This window comes from Haliotis rubra, unplaced genomic scaffold (genome assembly GCF_003918875.1).
Source record: "Haliotis rubra isolate DU_JTF1 unplaced genomic scaffold, ASM391887v1 Scf447, whole genome shotgun sequence".
Lineage (NCBI taxonomy): Eukaryota > Metazoa > Mollusca > Gastropoda > Lepetellida > Haliotidae > Haliotis > Haliotis rubra.
This window is the reverse complement of record NW_025767132.1, coordinates 235,719-257,505: the sequence shown is the minus strand read 5'-3', so window position 1 is coordinate 257,505 and position 21,787 is coordinate 235,719. Positions and strand designations below refer to the sequence as shown.

General features: G+C 37.5%; 1 protein-coding gene across 2 annotated transcripts in view; it reads left to right on the top strand.

Annotated features, from left to right (window-relative positions):
- LOC124289707 (E3 ubiquitin-protein ligase TRIM9-like) overlaps window positions 1-14,847 on the top strand; it is a 189,592-nt gene extending 174,745 nt beyond the window's left edge. For both annotated transcript variants that reach the window (XM_046726335.1, XM_046726334.1), the window contains one exon: window positions 10,031-14,847. In XM_046726335.1, the coding sequence (XP_046582291.1) occupies window positions 10,031-10,338 (308 nt within the window). In that variant the 3' untranslated portion in view covers window positions 10,339-14,847. The remainder of the gene's footprint in view (window positions 1-10,030) is intronic.
- The last annotated feature ends 6,940 nt before the right edge of the window (window positions 14,848-21,787 follow it).

Below are 21,787 nucleotides of genomic sequence, written 5' to 3'. Positions count from 1 at the left end.
TAAAAGGAGGTGATAGGCAATATGCATGGCTGTCCATCTGTCCGTCATCCATTTTCAAGAGTAGAACTCCTAAACCCTTGACTGTATTTACTGAAACTTGCTACACAGATCAGCCTAGTGGTGCAGTGGTACCATTTTGATGATTTGGGATATTTGGGTTTTCTTTATTTTTTTTCAGGTTTTCATGATGACAAGTTTGACTATAAAGATTTCAAGTGTGGATTTAGCATTCAAACCTGAAGCTTTCATTGGGCATTCAAACATTCAAGTTTAGACAAATATTATTGAGTGTAGACTGTAGAAACATGATGCCATGTGGAAGTATTTACTGGGGAAAACCCACCAGAAGGGCAACACTATGATATCCTGCCCTTCCACTTTAATACATGAAGTCAAATGTTTATATTGGGTTGTTGACCCTTTCCCTGAATGTGAAGCACATGTACCATGGATTGGAATATAGGCACAACTCCTATTACAAGACTTCGGTAGAACCTCATGTTCATAGACACTGTCCCCTCTGCTAGACGTGCTGGAACCTCTTGTAGCTGTATGATAGAGATCCCATCCCCTCTGCTAGACGTGCTGGAACCTCTTGTAGCTGTATGATAGAGATCCCATCCCCTCTAGCTAGGAACCTCTTGTGCTGATACAGATCCCATCCCCTCTGCTAGACTTGCTGGAACCTCTTGTAGCTGTATGATAGAGATCCCATCCCCTCTGCTAGACGTGCTGGAACCTCTTGTAGCTGTATGATAGAGATCCCATCCCCTCTGCTAGACTTGCTGGAACCTCTTGTAGCTGTATGATAGAGATCCCATCCCCTCTGCTAGACTTGCTGGAACCTCTTGTAGCTGTATGATAGAGATCCCATCCCCTCTGCTAGACGTGCTGGAACCTCTTGTAGCTGTATGATAGAGATCCCATCCCCTCTGCTAGACGTGCTGGAACCTCTTGTAGCTGTATGATAGAGATCCCATCCCCTCTGCTAGACGTGCTGGAACCTCTTGTAGCTGTATGATACAGATCCCATCCCCTCTGCTAGACGTGCTGGAACCTCTTGTAGCTGTATGATAGAGATCCCATCCCCTCTGCTAGACGTGCTGGAACCTCTTGTAGCTGTATGATAGAGATCCCATCCCCTCTGCTAGACGTGCTGGAACCTCTTGTAGCTGTATGATAGAGATCCCATCCCCTCTGCTAGACTTGCTGGAACCTCTTGTAGCTGTATGATAGAGATCCCATCCCCTCTGCTAGACGTGCTGGAACCTCTTGTAGCTGTATGATAGAGATCCCATCCCCTCTGCTAGAAACCTCTTGTAGCTGTATGATAGAGATCCCATCCCCTCTGCTAGACTTGCTGGAACCTCTTGTAACTGTATGATAGAGATCCCATTCTTTGGAACCTCTTGTAGCTGTATGATACAAACTTAGTAGTGCTTCTTGAAGCAGCGTAATACATGATGAAGCTGGATGTATTTCCAATCATTCCACATCCCTTCTTAGATGTACTTATGTAATATTTCTTACTCAGATATTTTTTTGCAGGTGAATTCTTCAGAAAAAGATAAAATGCAATATACATCTCCAGAGGGATTTTCAATTATTCAAATCCAATTTAGATGTCAGACAATAAAATTAGTTTCTTATGTCAAAACATTTTCAAGCCCAGTAGACATTTGATGTTGCTTCAGTTCATGTGATAATTTTATTATGTTAACATAAGGATCAGTGATTATGTTGGCAACCTCTGAACTTTTGTGCAGAATGATTATTTGAAGGTAATGCATATGTTGTAATGTTAAGCTAGGTAGCATAAACTCTGCCACACTGTGAAGTATGTATAAACAGAAATTCTTTCTTGTGTATGTGATTGCTCTTACAGACTTTTTGCTAACCTTTACATTAACATGTATGAGTACACCTGGGCCTGTGTGTAATCCCTTACAAACTGAGATCAATAAAAATGAGTAATACTTTTTAATAACATGGTCACAGCAGGGGAGATAACTCACCTGGGATGGGAAGTAATTCATTCGAGACAGGTCTGGCTATAATTAAGACATTTTGCATGTCCTCTCACCTCAGAGTTTGGTAACGCAATCATGGGAAGGTTTCATGCAGTATCAGAACACAGGGAGGAAAGGGAAAATACCAAAGCATGAAAAGAACCATCTGCACAGCTTTTTCTTGGAGCATCAGTGAAGCAAAAAGTTTCATTTGTTCTGCTCAAATGTGTAGAAACACTTGACTTTTGCATGATGTTTCAGTTAGCATGAACTGCATGAAGTCTAATTAGTAGATAGGTACCACATTAGCAAGTTTTTTAATTTACAGTAAAAATTTAACCTCTCCTGTGTATGGTGTTAACATTCCATCAAGATCTTGTATTGTTAGATTCATGGAATGGAACATCTTGTTTTTTCAGACTAGAGCTTCACAATTTGTTTGTTTGTTTGTTTAATGTTGCATTCAGCAGTATTCTGCTGAATTGTTGTTATACATATTATTTGTTTGTTTGTTGTTTAACACCACGTGTGTACTCTCTGCAATATTCCAGCTTTATGACTGCAATCTGTAAATAATTATTGTTGTATATTTTTGAGTTTGTAAAATCCTGTGTTTGTTCGTATTTGAGGTTACTACAATGTGCATTAGACAGTTAGAATTACACAGATATCTTGATCACCATGTGATAGAATTTCAAAGTTTACTGATAACATGAAACTATTTTATCCTTTTTTTCTTTTTTCTTTTGGCATGCAGGATAATGTAGAATGTAGTCACAATGCAGTAATGGATACCCAACATGGGATTTCTTCAAGGGATAAGAGAAGAAAAAGTTGAAAAAATGCAAACTATTTTAACATGATACATCAATCTCTCCACAACACTTAACAGAAATGGCCAGAAACTCCTCATTAGATGTAATTTCTGTTCCGTAAAGACACGAGGAGAGCGCTATGATGTGTCTTCCAGATCATCTTCCTATTTTCAGATGGCCACATCCATTCAGAGAAAAAAAGCTTCTACACCTTTATGTTTGTTGTTCTACAGATATTTCCTCTTAATTATTGCCTTCAAACACATAATAACATTTTGAAAATGAAGATGTTATGTTAATTATGTATATTTTTAGTCAGAAGTTATGACAATGTTTATTTTTCAAAGCACTTTGATGATCATTAAAGGGATTAAATGACCGTCATGATTAAAATGATTAATTTGTCTTCATTTCTAAAGAAATTCTTGAGTTATGGCATAATGTGTTAGCAACGTTTTTGAGTGTTTGGGGATATTTTTTAGAATTTAAAAAAACAAACAGAATGTTGACATTGCGCAAAGTCCTTTTCTTAGTAGCATACCTTTAATTAAGACAGTATTGACATATTGATTTCAATTCTTTATTTTGTCAGTATGATGTTCCAATACAGATGCTGGTACCTTAATGAAGCAAGTGGTCAACAGCTGGGTGGTCACCTCAGTCCTCACTGATATTTAAGTTTCTAACTTGTCATATATATACATATGTATACCATGTACATTAAGCATTTGCTAAGAACATTACAAACAGTACACTTTCATGTGTGTTTAGATGAATGTGTAAGAGGAAGTGGGGTATGATTTAAATGACATATCAAGGAAGAAAAAGTATCTTAAGAAATATTTCAAATCCTTGGCTGATGTTACAAGGAAGATGAAGACACAAGCACTGGATTTTGTAGAAGATCCCTGCTTGTCTGTGTGTCTCATTAGCAAGGGATAGGCACCTTACATCTAAGCTGTAGTCAGGCTTTTTTTTAAGAGTCAGCATGTTTTGTTAACTAGTCAGGACAGGACATGAAAGAAGGCTGTATCTCTTCTGGTATTGATGGGGGGAACACCATAGGTTTGAAGTGGAGTGTTGTAGGGAGCTGGAAACGGTTCTACCTGAGAGTAGACAAGGTGTACTCCTTACCACAATGTTGAGAAGAACTTCTGTTCACATATACATAGGTCAGGCTGAAAATAGGATTCTATACAAAAATTTACATTGACTGGTTGTTATTTCTTAATTCAGTTTGTTTAAGATAGAACAGGGAGTTTGGAAGTCTTGTTTTAAAACTGAATACAGTGTAAACCTGATAAGTAAAATTTCAAGGGACTTGCCAAAATTGTTTACTTATCAGGTATTTTACTTATCCAAACTTATAAAAACCTGCAAATGACAACCATATGCATGTATATGTATACATATGTAACAATGAACAACTTATCAGGGCTGGCCTCCAGTTGTCAGTGTATTGTCAACTGCATGACGCCAGCGAGCTGTAAGTAGGATGTTTGTTTGACTGGAGACTGACACGACTGCCCCTCATGTCGAATTATGTGGTGATCGCTAATTAGTTATCCAGTCTCTTTTGTTAGTACTTTACTTCCAGGGACCATGAGAAGACGTTTAGTTAAGCGGTATTGTTTACTTATCCGAGTTTAGTTAACCGGACTCTAATAGTGATAATTAATGAAGAAATTTGCCGGGACCAAAGAAAAGTGTTTACTTATCAGGTCTGTTTAGTTAAGCGGTCTTTACTTAGGCAGTTTACACTGTATGTGTTGTAGTTTCACATGTCATTTATGGATGAAACCAAGAAATTGATTGCCAGTCAAAAAGGTCACCATGATGGTGTCCAGATCACTTTTGTTGTAAAACAGGAACATTTGTAACAACCGGATTCCACTTTTATACAAAAATAAAGATATTGAAATTTTGTCAACTGTAGCATATTCAAAAGTCACTCATCTATTGCAGGGGCGTGTTGTCGTATGTTCAGCCAGACTAAACTTCAATAATGCAAAGACCCAGGACTCAGATGACAATATGACATTTTGAAAGACTCAAACATAACCTATACTGTTTATTGTTTTTGCAGTCTTTCTTCTGTCGTTCTGGGTGACAACAAACAGACTCTTACCATGATTAGCCTAGCCTAGGTTTTGTGCACTGTGTCTGTTTGACAACAGCCTCCTTCCTTGCCTAGTCTAGACTCTGAATACTCTGTCTGTTTAATAACAGTCTCTTTGGATGACAACAATCTTATCCAAGCCTCGGTGTCCATCTGGTCCAGCTGCTCTGGTAACATATATCCCTCCTGATCATCTTACTCGTCTGTGCTGCCACCTACATAAACTACACGTACCTTTTAAATAGCCGCATATGTGACATGAAGGATCTACACTGTTTTGTCAGGTTGTCCATATCTGTAATGATATGCATAGGATCTGAGGATAAGGCTTCCAGGAGGCTGCTGATGCTTTGTAAATTGGAGAGGGTGGATCTAAGCTATGATAGATGTTTCAGATATGGGAGGGTTGCACCTTTGTACCAAAGAGGTGTTGATCTCTGGCCAGCCATCAATATCATATATTCTGATGTGGCTTTATCATCATATGAATACTAATATCCCCTTTGGCTATTCAACTAATATTGATGTGATCCTTTGTAGAATGTTAGGGATAACCTAATAACCAAAGGAGCTGTATATTTATTCTCTCCTTCTCATCCCCTCAAAAGCAGATTCCTACAGTTCTGGTCTCAGTAACTGACCCTCATATCAGTGGCAGATTTGAGGACATTGTCCCTCAGTGAGTAACTTCTATTCATCTTTATGAACAAATATATCTAAAACCATATCAATCTGCAATTCAAAGGTGAGCATGTTTGAGAAAATAGGAAAGAAATATGAATGAACTGCCGAAGGTAAAGACATTATCATTATTGAAAGGATTGTGGGTAATGTGATTTCACATACTGAATGGTCTGGTAATCACCTACCTACCACTGTTAGCACATATAATTAATTTATCATTCTGTCAATATTATTTTTTGTGCCTGTGGATCAGGCCACCAGTAAATGCTGATATTTCAATGTGCGAACTGTTAACTGGGACATGGCAAACAATTGTTGTTAGATGGAACATTATTATGTCATAATGGTCATGCAGACCAATATTATTATTTTTTAACGACATGGCAACTGTCCATTCATTCATGTGGATGTTACAAGTGATGAAAGAAGGTGTTACCCAGTGCCAAATTGTTGACTTTAGACGACCCTTACTGAAGCCCCTTCACTTGAGCCAGACATCTCTGGCACAGATCTGTGTTTATTGACCAGAACAATTCCTACTGTACCTGGACACCATGACTTGAGTGTAAATCACCTGATAAGATGACCAGATCTGACCAAAAGAGATATATCTTGGGGAAGAAATCCACCTCTCTGTTTATAAGGGAATACTGAGGGGTCTTAATTAAAATGATAGAGATTGACTATGTAGTTATTATCCCATCACAAATGACCTGATACAGATATAAACACAGACTTGCTGTCTTCTGCCCACACTACATCAGGAACAATCTGTACCTACATACAAAGTACTGCTACGTAGTTTTGTTGCTTTCACCGACCACCAGAGCTATACTGACATAGCTACCAATGGCCTCCAACACTCAACATTCTTAAGATGTGTGTCGGTAGAACCCTTCTGACAGGGAGATAGCATAATTGTTGCCTTGGGCTGCTCTAACACTTGGTAGTACCACCTCATTCTTGTCTTGGATCAAATTATGAAACAGATACGATACCATCATAAGGGTGGTGACTGATGGTAATGGGGTGAAGAAGATGCTGCTACTGCTGTGGGTCATGTTTGTCACTGTTTGTATACTGGTACGTACTGTTAAGCTGAACTTCACATCAGCAGCTGGTTTTAGATACACTGCCTTCTGAAACTGCAGTACACAAGTGATCCAATGGCATGTTGGCCAAACTGCAAATATAACATTTTTCAGTCACATGTAATCTCAAAAAAAGTATTTATAAGGTCATCAATAGTGTGTGTGTGTGTGTGTGTGTGTGTGTGTGTGTGTGTGTGTGTGTGTGTGTGTGTGTGTGTGTGTGTGTGTGTGCATTTGCTGATACACACTGTTGATTTATGAGTAAGGTTTCCATGCAGCATCACACTCCCAAATCTAGATCACTTGTGTGTACATAATGCCACTTATAAAGTGTAATATCTGATGGCACTTTCTTCTTGTTTGCAACAATGTGCAGCAAATATTACACTGTAGTATCTGCCATACACCTTTGGCATTTATAGTCAAGTCATACCACACATAAATATTTGCTACACATCCCCTAATAGGTTAATCAGCAACCTGTCAATCAGACAGCTGAGCATATACCAGGTGTCAAGCATACTTTTTGGCACTTAAGAAAATATTTTTACAACTTGGTTTTCAAAAACATCCATAGCCTCGTTGGAGGTTCAGTACCTATCCGTCGTAACATCGCCTTTGCTGCTGTGGAGAGACGGACATATTTGTTTTTCTGTATATTTGATCCTTAACGATATTGTTTTATTTTGATTGCACATCTGCTGGTAACTTGACATTAACTACAAATTATTGCTGAAAATTGCTTGGATCCAAATAGCCTGTATTTGTTGTCATAATGAGTGATGAATCAATTCATTTGTAAATCCTTCACCTGCAGGGGGTTGAGAAGGAATGGAACTCAAAACAGTTCAGATGACTTACGTGTTGTATTAGAGGGGTGCTTGTATGATTATTGTGGAATTATCAATTATTAAAGGAATATGGAGTAACTCTTGTGGATGAACCACAAGCATGAGATACTATGATTAAGAATCATAGTAGCATCTATACTATGTCTTCCAACAGAGATGTTGAAAATGGATAGTATCACCACATGAATCGTTCATTTTCCAGATTTACATTATCCGTTCTTTTTGAAAAATTGGGTGTCATTTTATTTCCAGGAACCAGGATAAGGTTACTTCAGGAAAAAGGGTGCCAAGTCATTTAGAAAAGTAGGACAGCTCCTAATATGTAATTTGTGATATTCTATTGGTTGATGAAATAAGAATCAAGAGAGACAAATGTATTCCTTTATTAAAGGCTACAAATGCTTACAGTGTTTGTACAGAGGTCTCAGTATGTAAACTGACAACTGCCATAGCTTGTTCTATGTTCCTCTCATTCACAATGTCTGCCAATACAGTCTAGCAATAAATAATGTTTAGAAAGCCATTCCATAAAAGACAATCAGGAGGTGCCATGTTGCCCATTTTATTGTCCCTCTGTGACACTCCTGTGGAGGATATAAATTTCTTTTGCAGACACATATATTGTGGAAGGAAGAGCCGTGAAGACACAATCTGAATATCCCTTCCCACCACTGACAAAAAGAAATAATTTGTGGCTGTACACATAAGAGATAAAAATGTAATTTCTTTTCGAAAATTGTTGAAAAAAAGTAGACATTGCTCTCTTGCCTCAGAGTCCATAATCACCATTAGTCTTAATGTGCTGCCAGTTAGGCTGAGGAAGACCATCCTGACACCATGAATGCTGTGAACACAATCTTCTTGGGAGATTATTTTTGGTTGTTAAAAAAGTAAAATAAAATCCATCATGGCACTTAATGATGTTTGAATACATAATTCATACTCAGAAATTGTTACTACCGCAGAGTAATTAATTTCAGAGGGGGGAATATTACCAATTCCTGAAAATGTTGTGTAATAGGAGGTTAAAAGCATGTAAGCTGGTTTTCGAGTTTGAATTATTTTACAAATGTTAACATTGCAATTTGAAAATGTCACAAATTACGACAATTGAGTGCATAATGATTAGTCATGTTTTCATGTTCTGCATGTCAAAATTTGAGTTATAATGATAGGTTTTCAGCTAGTGGAGCTTGGATAGCTGGAAAAAGGCAATCATGACTCAACCATTTCCTCAATCTTCAGACATGTAGATTCCCTTATATGTCATGGTGATTAAATGTGTACCTGATCATCATATGAATGCTTTCAGGTTGAATAACAAAAGGAAAATATGGCTCCAGTTGAGACAGTTTCTGTCTTCAATGTCCATGGTGTACTCAACAGCTGCCATAAACTACTGAGTTTCTGTCAGATAGTCAGACTGAACAAGCTTGCCCGTGTTTAGTCTACATGTGATTTGTACCTCCTGAGTCTGGTGTTGACAAACAGTCCAGACATTGGAGATTTGTAATTTAGTTTTGTCTGTATGTTTTGGTACAGTTGTGTTGTTCTCAGTCACATGGTGATGTTGTGTTGTATGAAGCATATGTTCATAATGAGACTTGTGGGGAGACTGTGTTAGAATTGGTCTCATTGTCCAATCCATTCTGTTTCCTGCTATGACAAGCAGAGATTACTGGGGACTATTCCTAACACTGAATCCCCAGAAGGTTCTGCTTGTCATGGGAGGTTATTTAGAAGGGGTGTTTCCAGTTGTGCACCCCTTCATGCCATAATTATACAGTCTTTGATTTTCATGATCAGTTTATTTACACACTGTTGTGATATGGATGATACAACATGATGTCACGTATTCACTGTACTTCATGATAATTTGTATCCTCTGTGTATAATATTGACACATGGATGAAATGTTACATCTAGTTTTGTCTCTGCCCATTACTGCTCTTGTGTTCACATTGCTGTAGGAATATTCAGGATATTAACATGATAAGATGTGTTACAGTTGCAGGGAAATCTCTGTTGAAGGTGTTAAGACATGTAAGATGGGAGACATTCATACAGTGTTGGACATGGTTATGTCACCAAGGTTGGACTTTTGTGTCCCATGGTTGTAAGATCTACTTACAGTGATTTGGGTGGTGTACACTGTAAGACCTGACTGACTGTGTGTCATTGTGCTGCTTCAGCATGGCTCTTGACTTAGGCTATCAAGCCCAGAATGTTGGTTACAAACAGGTCTTGATGATGAAGCTAGAATGTTGATTTTTCAGTATTAGGCAACATTCACTATCTTGTATTTTAGGATTGTGTGAAGTGTTTCTCAGAACCAATGCATCACTTCATGTCATTTTTGTTGACATTTTACATATGTTTATATTTTTCAGATTTCATGCTTGTATTTATCATATAGCTGGTTATATGTACGACTTGAGCTTATTGTTGCTTATTGTTGCAGGCAAGGATGACAAGGCCTGGAGTATGTACATTGACTACCAGAGAAGCTGGTTCATCCACAGAGATGAACACACCAACCGCACCGACGGGGGCATCAAATGTGGCTCAGTGATTGGCTGTATACTGGATCTCAACAACCACACTCTCAGTTACTTCATCAATGATGAACCTCATGGACCAATCGCGTTCACCGACCTCCACGGTGTCTTTTTTCCTGCTGTCAGCATCAACCGCAATGTTCAGGTCACACTACGCACTGGTATCGAGCCACCTGTTGAAAGTGAAGGAAGTGCCAGTGATGAAGAGTGAGATGTAACGGCCCTTCCTATTGGCCCCATGTTTAGTCATTTTATTCTGATTGGTTCACTGATTGACATGAGACTGTAGTGTCAGTGTGGTTTGTTCATAGACAAAATCAGATATTCCAATTGATTCACCTTCGTCATCTTATTTAAGACCCTAATTTATGGGGGACAAAATTCAAAATATTTTGTGGCAGTTGATTGTGCAGATGCTTAAAGAGTAGGTAGCAACATTCTTCATGGTGTATTGCTAGTGATGCATAGTATATCCAAGTCCTTCCCAATACAGAGTACCGCTATATCATAATATACCAGCCATAGCAATACAGATGAGCCCTCTATGCAGATGAGGATGTATCTGTTTACAGTACATTGAACAACCAAAATGTACACCTACACTTTTAGAAACCATGACTAAAGGTTATTAGGCGTAGCTTTGGTCTTATAACTGCTGACAGTGAGTACTTGACTTTTTACAAACCTTCCCATGACTTTCCAGACCCATACCAGCTTTCCCCTGTAAGATGGGTAGATCAGTGGCCCAGTGTTTTTGGTGTCCTCTCAAGATGCTGAAGGCTTGGGTCACAAGGATAATGACATACTAGCATTGCCTACAACAGTCAGATCTGGGCCTTTCAAAGTCGAGAGTTCCACAAGGATAAGGCCATGACATCTTTGCACAGTATGGTCTGATCTGGGCCTTCAGTCAACATGGTTCTACAAGTAATATGAATGTCACTGTGTCCATGATGCGTCATCCATCAGTCATCCTCAGCTATATTCCCATTATTTCCACATTCTTATTTGTGTAACATGACAAATAAGTCAACATAACATATCTGTTTGACCACATGCTATCCATAAACGTTCTTCATGATATTTATGATATGTGACGTGTCAAGTGTTAGGCGTAGTATGACATAGAATACATATGTACATATATATTTATTAATATGTATAACAATGCTGAGAGAATTCAAAAGTACAGCGAGACTTATCTCATTGTGTGGCTTAGAGAAGTATACATCTCTAAGTGTACATCACAGTTGTATGCCAGAATGTGTGAACATGGTCAAAAGTTTTTTAATGTTTTATAATAGTGCTGTATTTTTGAGAATATTTCATTGATATTATGTCAAGACATCATTTCAACATAGCATGCTCCACCAATGTCAAAGTTTATGCATCACTTATATTTTATACTTTTAACGTTTAGACATCCACATGCTCATTGGGAAATGACTACATCACTTGGAATACTACTTGCTCAACACTATCTCTCTCCTACCAGATTTCATAATGTTTCCATTGAGACATTTTCAAAGAATACCAGTAGTATACAAAAACGTAATGACTAGTTTCAACTAAATGTATCTGGCTTGATCTGTTTCATGAAACACATATAGCTTCTATGTATGTATGAGATATGGTTGACAAATAGAAATGAGACAATAAGGTTGGCAAGTTTTGGTGCTTGATGGCCTATGAATGAATTACAACTAGTAGCATGAACTCTACATTGGTATATAAACCATATACATTATAGAGACATAACATTATGTTTGACGTTTACACAGGTTTGACCATCAAATACCTACCTCAAATGGTTGTATCAACCTTTTTTTTTTCTTTTCTTTTTTCATTTCATTTTTTTTTTATAATCATATGTTGTATTTTAAGATGTTCCTTTCCATTTACAACCAACCTCATGCTCCACAAGACAACTTCTGTCCATGTGACATGTTTCACAATCTCAACAATGTTCTGTACTCATAAGTACTCATGTACACTATATGTACATTGTCATAGGTGGCCCAGCCATCTAAAGTGCTGTGCCCTTAGGCACAAGGGTGAATGTGAGTTAACCCCAGTGATGTTTCTAGGGTTGTCAGCGCCATAGCGTACTCATTGGTTACACCAATGTAGTAAACAGCTGAGGCCTGCATCACATCTATGAATCTGGCATGATATAACCAGAATACTATTCAAAGCACTCACTTTTTCTTTTACATGAATATTCATGCATCTATGATTATATGTCATTGGTACTCACCATTATGAAAGCTTTACTATCACATTATTACCAAACATGTAGATAACACAACATGACCAAGATCATACATTTGGTGCCAAGATAAGGTGCCATGACCAATACAAAACTCAAGGCTATAACCAATTTCCTTTAAAAAAATTCAAAGCATTTCAACAATAGTGTTTTTGTGTGTTACCCGAGTAGATCAGATCCCAGACTTGATCAAGTGTGGGAGTGCCTTTGTTTGTTTACATTGTGTGGCATGTTTTGTATGAGCATTTTATATTTTATAAATCCAATTTTACAACATGCTGTAAGTTTATTTATACTGCAACACACAATGTTAGATGAGATGAACCTGTGTGTATTGCATCTACCCTGTTTGTGGATGAGCTTAATTACAGTAGCTGTGAGGAAAGTGTCATCTTGTGTACAGTATTCTATGTATTAAGCAGCAGGGCACATAATCAGTTGAAGGGAACTAGCATTTTCTTTAACATCTTAGGTACTTTAGTAAATGTTTTAAGTGACAAAGCCACACAAGGTTTTCAGGATGGGTACTTTTTGTGATAAATGACTTTGTTTCAACAAAGTACAATAATAATAATTAAGAGACCTGGATTAAGTCAGTGCCTGTTAAGATCATACAGATTTTTTAAAGATATAAATATGGTGCTTAATACATCAAATATGGTTTATGAGGGGTTACCTATTCACCAGTCACTGTGTAGATGGTCCTGTTAGCAGGGTAGATAGCTTGTCTCACTTGATGCTAGTCATGTGACCATAAATACTTGTGCTGCATGTCATCCTAATCATCCATGTCACTTTCATTTGGTTGTGGGTGTAACATTTATACATTTGTTTTCCTGATGATATAAATCAGTCTGTTCTGTTTGAACCTACATAACCTAGCAGTGATGATGTTTGTGAACTATAGTGCATAGGTTTGTAACCATCCTTGAAAAACAGAGATAGTTGTCTGTAAAACAGTACATGATATGACAACATACTGACAATTATTCATGTATTAAATACTGTTGCAGGAACTACACCCACTACAGGGGATTTTATGTTCATGTTAAATTAATTACAGATTTTGGTAATGGATCACTGAGACCCATCAGTGCATATCCAGCAAAAAGCAGAATCCCTAGTTCACAAAGTGATCTACAGTAAGTTTTCGTTGAAAAGTATACAACAGTTGAACTCTTTCTTGGGAATATTTTGGAAAGACACTGAAAAGAGAATGATATACTGTATGTTCAAGGATGGTTTTCCCCCAAGTGTTGACCATTATAGAAATGTGAGAACTATGTTGTGTTCTTGAAGAGGTCATGTTGAGACTCCCTGCCCAGTAAGCAGGTGGGATATGTATATTTTGTGTTCTCTGAACTTGATGTTTCTTTTCACCTACTGTCTTTTGTTAGCATCAAGAAACTCAGGTTATTACTTGCACTGACTCTTTTGTTTAACTGTAAACATTTTGCACTAATTATCAAATGGCTATTAATGCTTTTACATGCAAAATAATCAAAATGTTCTTTGATTTTGTTTTGAACTTTTACAGTGATTTTTATTTATTGCATTGTATACAGCAATATTTTCTCCAAAGTTTGAAATGTTTAGCAGTGTTACTTTTATCTCTAATTTAATTTTCAAAAGGAGCTAAAAAACAATGAAACGTTTTAATCATTTTTAGCATGGTATAATGAAAGAACTGATTTACAATACAGAACTGTGAATTTAACAGTTTAGCAACAGAAGTTCTGTAGTCTTTCTCATGCATATGTTTTTGATTAAATATTTATCTGTTGATTGTATGAACAGTTGAATTTAGATTCATTAACAAAGGGATCATTTTTGATATCTTTGGATTTTGATTTGTACATAGTTTAATTGTAAGCCAGTTGAATTTTGTGTTAAATTTGTACATTGCATTTGCTAAATGTAAATACCTTCTGTTTTAACACAGACAAGCAGCATAGGTGCATCAGTGGAACAGTTCTGCTAGCTTGAGTTCATTGTATAATAATCAACAAAGATATCTGGCTCTTGTTTACCGATTCTGGTTAAAATATAGGTCATGTAAAAATGTATAGCATCAAATATTTGTCAGTTTCAATTCTTTCTCTATGTGCCATAGAGCTGTGTCTGATATCTGTTATAAATATAGAACCAAGATGGCTATCTTGGTTCATGATGATTTTGAATTGTAGAAATTAGAACTCCCCTTCCCCTTCCCTCCCCCCCTTTGTATATTTCACAGTTCATTTCCTACCACCCTTGGGGTTTTGCTGTTCATATTTTATGTCCTGAGAATCAACCACATTGTATTTATTGTACATGTTTCTAGTTTAGTGTAGATTGTTCGTGAATCCATATTGTCTCATTATTTATGGCTTACTGTAGGTCTCTAGAACCAAAGACATTTTGTTTACCATGCATCATTTGTGCAATGAATAAACTTTCAGTAATCCAAAATGACATTTTATTATCTCTGACCCTGTGTTCATAGTTAGTTGTAGATATTTGCGGGACATGTCATGAACAGTATGGGTGGATTTAGGCCAAGTTTGGTGTATGCTGACAATTATAAAAGACTGACACCTTTATTTTTCAAGCAGATTAGTCAAAGATCAAATGACCATGAATGAAAATGGCTATTCCTGGTCATATGCTGTTTTACATTTGTTTGTTGGTTAATGCCACTCTCAGCTATATTCCAGCTATTTGACAGTAGCCCGGAATACCTCATTCTGGATCAAGCTATCCTGTGCTTGTTATTATGAGCATGTTACAAATCATCTATGACACACAGAAAATCAGAACTGATCCTGACCACCTGACCCATACAGCTGACTTGTACAAAGCTGCTGGGCACCAAATGAAGCCAAATTAACTTCACATTAACTTGTATGAGTGACTGCATTAATCTCACCTACCTACAGAATACAGAAGCTAAAAGAACTTCACACAGTCTGGTACAAGTGACTGCTTTAACCACTAGACTACCTCAGCAACCTACAAAATACATAATGTAAAAGAACTTCACACAGTCTGGTACAAGTGACTGCTCCAACCACCAGACCTTTTCAGCAACCTACAAAATACATAATGTAAAAGAACTTCAGACAAACTGGTACAAATGACTGCTTTAACCACTAGACCACTTCAGGAACCTATTACATACCGAATGTAAAAGAATTTCACTTCACTCACAGAGATGCTTGAAACCTAACTTGTGCCTGATGACAATCAAAATCAATAGCTCATTTAGACTCAGTGAAGCAAGACTTAAACTCACTGCTAAAACAAAAGAATTCTCGGATCAGAAAAAAAGAGATTAAAAACAACTATACTTTTAAGGACTTGAACAATGAAAAAGTTATTTAATAAGCCTGCACTTTATGACATCAGGATATCATATATACATTCTTTGATGATATGAAGCCTATCAGAAATATATCAATGAACTTTTATTTGATATACACTTACTGAAACCTTTGAAGTTGCTTTAATCTGAAAGAAATCAATATGTTAACCACTTATATCAAACAATCATCTCTTAAATTGTTATGTGTTTCCACAGTGACCCTCAAACAGCTTCCCTGTGATTTTGCAGTGTATACTGTAATGTTAATTTATATGCAGAAGGTGTTATTGTTGGTTAACGTACACACACACACACAGAAGTTGTTGCCAGACATATTGTTGGGGTGAGAATCTGACAGCAGAATCTGCAAGTTGCATGGGACTGGATGTACAGGGCTAATATTCACATCTACACAAATAAACATCAGCTTCTCCTTTGCTGCATGATAGTGAGTTGTGTTGGTGCATTGTGTCCATATGCAACTGGAACAATATGCAATGTGGCATCTTTCAACAAACAGATAAAATGCTGTTTACACACCACAGAGAACGTTAATTGTTCTGCATTATTTCTTAGTGGAAATTTGTTTGTTTAGCTTACACTTCCGGGAAGATTATCAGGGTGTAGACTGATTTGCAGTTCAGGCATAAACCATTTTAGCAGAAGTATTCAAGAGATTATATTTTCTTCTAATGCAGATATATCTAGGAGATCTGGCTACTATGCAGCTCTGTCATTTCATGCAACCGTATTGTCACAGAGATGTTAAGTTTTAATAGTGTTTTGCTTCAGCATCGGTAAATATGCATGATTTAATCTGCCTGACTGAATCAATCAATTGGACTAATTAGCTTTGACAATTGTGTCACCAAAGTACCGCATCCAAGGGGTTCTGTAGGTATAACTCTGTTAAACAAAAGTATAATGCCACCAGTTAACATCCTAAAATAGTCATTCAAAGTTAACTTTGTTCATTGTTTGGTGAACTTTGTAACCCAGGGTCATCCAGGATTTTGAATTGGAACACTAGCAGTGTCACTGTTTTGTGTGTAGACATGATGTCAGTGTTTTGCAAGTAAATACAATTTATAGTGTCACTGTTTCGTTTTGTGACTTGGTGTCACTGTTCGGATTGTACATGTAGTTACTTAGCTGTGCACAGTTTGACATTTAGAACCTTCTGATGTAGTGATAGTTCTCTTGTCTTGTGACTAAAGCATCCATCGAAGGCAAACGTATGATTCACCACATGAAAAGTGTATGTATATAATGCAATTGTAGGGCACCTAATATCCACCTCATAGATGCTCAGGGACACTAAGGACAAATTGTGCACAAAGCACAGGCATTATTTACCCAAGCTGCCTTTGAGGTGCTAGGTTAACTGGCTTATGACTAATGTTTAGTCTCTGAATATATATACCCGGTAATTTTGATAGAAACAAACAATTCCCTTTAAACTGAAAAGGAGCCTCAGTGAGAAGGGAGATTCCTGAACCTGAGCAAATCTAGTTTGTTTCAGTTAGGGCTTGACCATTGCAGAAAGGGCTAGCCAGAATAATGCAGTTCAGGGACTGAGACAGACTATCATATGACCATTTTATCCCATTCACAGCTGAGGAAGCAGATTCAATTTTTTAACAAACTCACTTGAATAAGGTGAGACTACATGTTTCATGTGTGGTTCGTTGTGGGTCTGGATGAAGTCCTAGAAACTCTCAGGAGCCAAACTGCCAAACACCCATTATGGACTCTCCCGTGACCAATGCTGCTTTACCTCAACTGATTTATGACATGGTCTCTATGCACAAGATCACACACCAGTACAAGAATGTGTGAGCATATATATCATGTGTCTGATTGTTTGAATTTGATGCACTAATGCTAAAACAGTTTCAAACCATACTCACAAACTAATATTATGGACTGGTTTCTGGCTGGCTGTGCACTGCAACAACTTTGCAAGTTATATTCTATTGTAATCCATACCACTGAATGTATTATAGCCTTTATCCAAGGGAAATGGTAATTTGATAAACATTTAGGGATTAACAAAAAAGCACACCAAATATTTAACTTAAAGTAAACAGTCAGATGTGGTTGGTATGTTTCTTTACTCACTGAGACAGCAAGGTAGTCTCGTGGTTTAGGCATTATTGGACTTACAACTTTTATTCATAAATAGGTATCATGAATGACCCACATTTCTGGTGTTTCACACAGCACGAACATTGCTAAAAGTGATGTCAAATAACACTTACCCTTTTCACATCATTACAACACAAACTTAAACAGCAACAAGGTCAGGACAGTGGTTCACAGGCATAGCACAGAACAGAATCATGATACTTGGCCTTGATATATTGGACACAATAGGAAATGAGTTTCAATCCAACAATCAGTCTTATTATGATTAATGGCCATGGTTTCATCAAAATAGTATGACTACCTTTTGTATTGTTGTAAAACATGAAAATGTTTAATTAAACCCCATATGCGTACATAGAGTTTGTGACCGCCTCCGTGGTGTAGTGGTTAGAGCATCCGCCCGGAGAGCGGAAGGTCGCAGGTTTGATCCCCGACTGCGTCATACCAAAAGACATTAAAATATGGTACTTGTTGGTTCCTGCCTGGTGCAACAAGGACTGGTCGGCTCGGAGTCAGTATAATGTGTCTGAGTGGGGTATTCATGCTTTACTGCGGCATGGTATCTCAGTGGGCTAGCACTATAAAACCAGCTTCAGTCTGGGCTAGTACAAGCAGCCGCACATACACATACATCCACGTTGTCATATGAGCGAAGTATTCTCAAGCACGATGTTAAACCCATTTCACCTCACCTAGTTTTTGTAGTCCATGTAATTGAAGTGTCATTAAAATACCCCACATGTGAACATACTGTCAAGCCTAGTTTCTGTAGTCTGTGTAACTGAAAGTGGCATTAAAATACCCCAAATGTGAACATACTGTAAAGAAGCCTAGTTTCTGTAGTCCATGTAACTGAAGTGGCATTAAAATACCCCACATGTGAACATACTGTAAAGCCTAGTTTCTGTAGTCCATGTAACTGAAGTGTCATTAAATACCCCACTTGTGAACATAGTGTAAAAAAAGTTTCTGTACTCTGTATAACTGAACACATGTGAACATATGCGCCTGGCTGAGTATGGTTTTGCGCCGTTTTTAGCAATATTCCAGCAATATCATGGCGGGGGACACCAGAAATGGGCTTCACAAGTTGTACCCATGTGGGAATCGAACCACTAGGCTACCCCACCACCCCGGGCACATGTGAACATAGTGTAAAGCCTAGTTTCTGTAGCCCTTAAACCTAAAGTGGCATTAAAATACCCCACATGTGAACATAGTGTAAAGCCTAGTTTCTGTAGTCCTTAAACCTAAAGTGGCATTAAAATACCCCACATGTGAACATAGTGTAAAGCCTAGTTTCTGTAGTCCTTAAACCTAAAGTGGCATTAAAATACCCCACATGTGAACATAGTGTAAAGCCTAGTTTCTGTAGTCCTTAAACCTAAAGTGGCATTAAAATACCCCACATGTGAACATAGTGTAAAGCCTAGTTTCTGTAGTCCTTAAACCTAAAGTGGCATTAAAATACCCCACATGTGAACATAGTGTAAAGCCTAGTTTCTGTAGTCCTTAAACCTAAAGTGGCATTAAAATACCCACATGTGAACATAGTGTAAAAGCCTAGTTTCTGTAGTCCTTAAACCTAAAGTGGCATTAAAATACCCCACATGTGAACATAGTGTAAAGCCTAGTTTCTGTAGTCCTTAAACCTAAAGTGTCATTAAAATACCCCACATGTGAACATAGTGTAAAGCCTAGTTTCTGTAGTCCTTAAACCTAAAGTGGCATTAAAATACCCCCACATGTGAACATAGTGTAAAGCCTAGTTTCTGTAGTCCTTAAACCTAAAGTGGCATTAAAATACCCCACATGTGAACATAGTGTAAAGCCTAGTTTCTGTAGTCCTTAAACCTAAAGTGGCATTAAAATACCCCACATGTGAACATAGTGTAAAGCCTAGTTTCTGTAGTCCTTAAACCCTAAAGTGGCATTAAAATACCCCCACATGTGAACATAGTGTAAAGCCTAGTTTCTGTAGTCCTTAAACCTAAAGTGGCATTAAAATACCCCACATGTGAACATAGTGTAAAGCCTAGTTTCTGTAGTCCATGTACCTAAAGTGGCATTAAAATACCCCACATGTGAACATACTGTAAAGCCTAGTTTCTGTAGTCCTTAAACCTAAAGTGGCATTAAAATACCCCACATGTGAACACAGTGTAAAGCCTAGTTTCTGTAGTCCATGTAACTGAAGTGGCATTAAAATACCCCACATGTGAACATAGTGTAAAGCCTAGTTTCTGTAGTCCTTAAACCTAAAGTGGCATTAAAATACCCCACATGTGAACATAGTGTAAAGCCTAGTTTCTGTAGTCCTTAAACCTAAAGTGGCATTAAAATACCCCACATGTGAACATAGTGTAAAGCCTAGTTTCTGTAGTCCTTAAACCAAAAGTGGCATTAAAATACCCCACATGTGAACATAGTGTAAAGCCTAGTTTCTGTAGTCCTTAAACCTAAAGTGTCAATCAATAACCCACATGTGAACATAGTGTAAAGCCTAGTTTCTGTAGTCCTTAAACCTAAAGTGTCATGAAAATACCCTACATGTGAACATGTGTAAAGCCTAGTTTCTGAAGTCCATGTAACTGAAGTGTCATTAAAATACCCCACATGTGAACATAGTGTAAAGCCTAGTTTTGTAGTCTATGTAACTGAAGTGGCATTAAAATACCCCACATGTGAACACAGTGTAAAGCCTAGTTTCTGAAGTCCATGTAACTGAAGTGGCATTAAAATACCCCACATGTGAACATAGTGTAAAGCCTAGTTCTGTAGTCCATGTAACTGAAGTGTCATTAAAATACCCCACATGTGAACATAGTGTAAAGCCTAGTTCTGTAGTCCATGTAGCTGAAGTGTCATTAAAATACCCCACATGTGAACATAGTGTAAAGACTCATTTCTGTAGTCCATGTAACTGAAAGTGCCATTAAAATACCCCACATGTGAACAGAGTGAAAAACCTAGTTTCTGTAGTCCATGTAACTGAAGTGGCATTAAAATACCCCACATGTGAACATTGTGTAAAGACTAATTTCTGTAGTCCTTAAACCTAAAGTGGCATTAAAATACCCCACATGTGAACATAGTGTAAAGCCTAGTTTCTGTAGTCCTTAAACCTAAAGTGGCATTAAAATACCCCACTGTGAACATAGTGTAAAGCCTAGTTTCTGTAGTCCTTAAACCTAAAGTGGCATTAAAATACCCCACATGTGAACATAGTGTAAAGCCTAGTTTCTGTAGTCCTTAAACCTAAAGTAGCATTAAAATACCCCACATGTGAACACAGTGTAAAGCCTAGTTTCTGTAGTCCTTAAACCTAAAGTGGCATTAAAATACCCCACATGTGAACACAGTGTAAAGCCTAGTTTCTGTAGTCCTTAAACCTAAAGTGTGGCATTAAAATACCCCACATGTGAACATAGTGTAAAGCCTAGTTTCTGTAGTCCTTAAACCTAAAGTGGCATTAAAATACCCACATGTGAACATAGTGTAAAGCCTAGTTTCTGTAGTCCTTAAACCTAAAGTGGCATTAAAATACCCCACATGTGAACATAGTGTAAAGCCTAGTTTCTGTAGTCCTTAAACCTAAAGTGTCAATCAATAACCCACATGTGAACATAGTGTAAAGCCTAGTTTCTGTAGTCCTTAAACCTAAAGTGTCAATAAATAACCCACATGTGAACATAGTGTAAAGCCTAGTTTCTGTAGTCCTTAAACCTAAAGTGTCATGAAAATACCCTACATGTGAACATGTGTAAAGCCTAGTTTCTGAAGTCCATGTAACTGAAGTGGCATTAAAATACCCCACATGTGAACATAGTGTAAAGCCTAGTTTCTGTAGTCTATGTAACTGAAGTGGCATTAAAATACCCCACATGTGAACATAGTGTA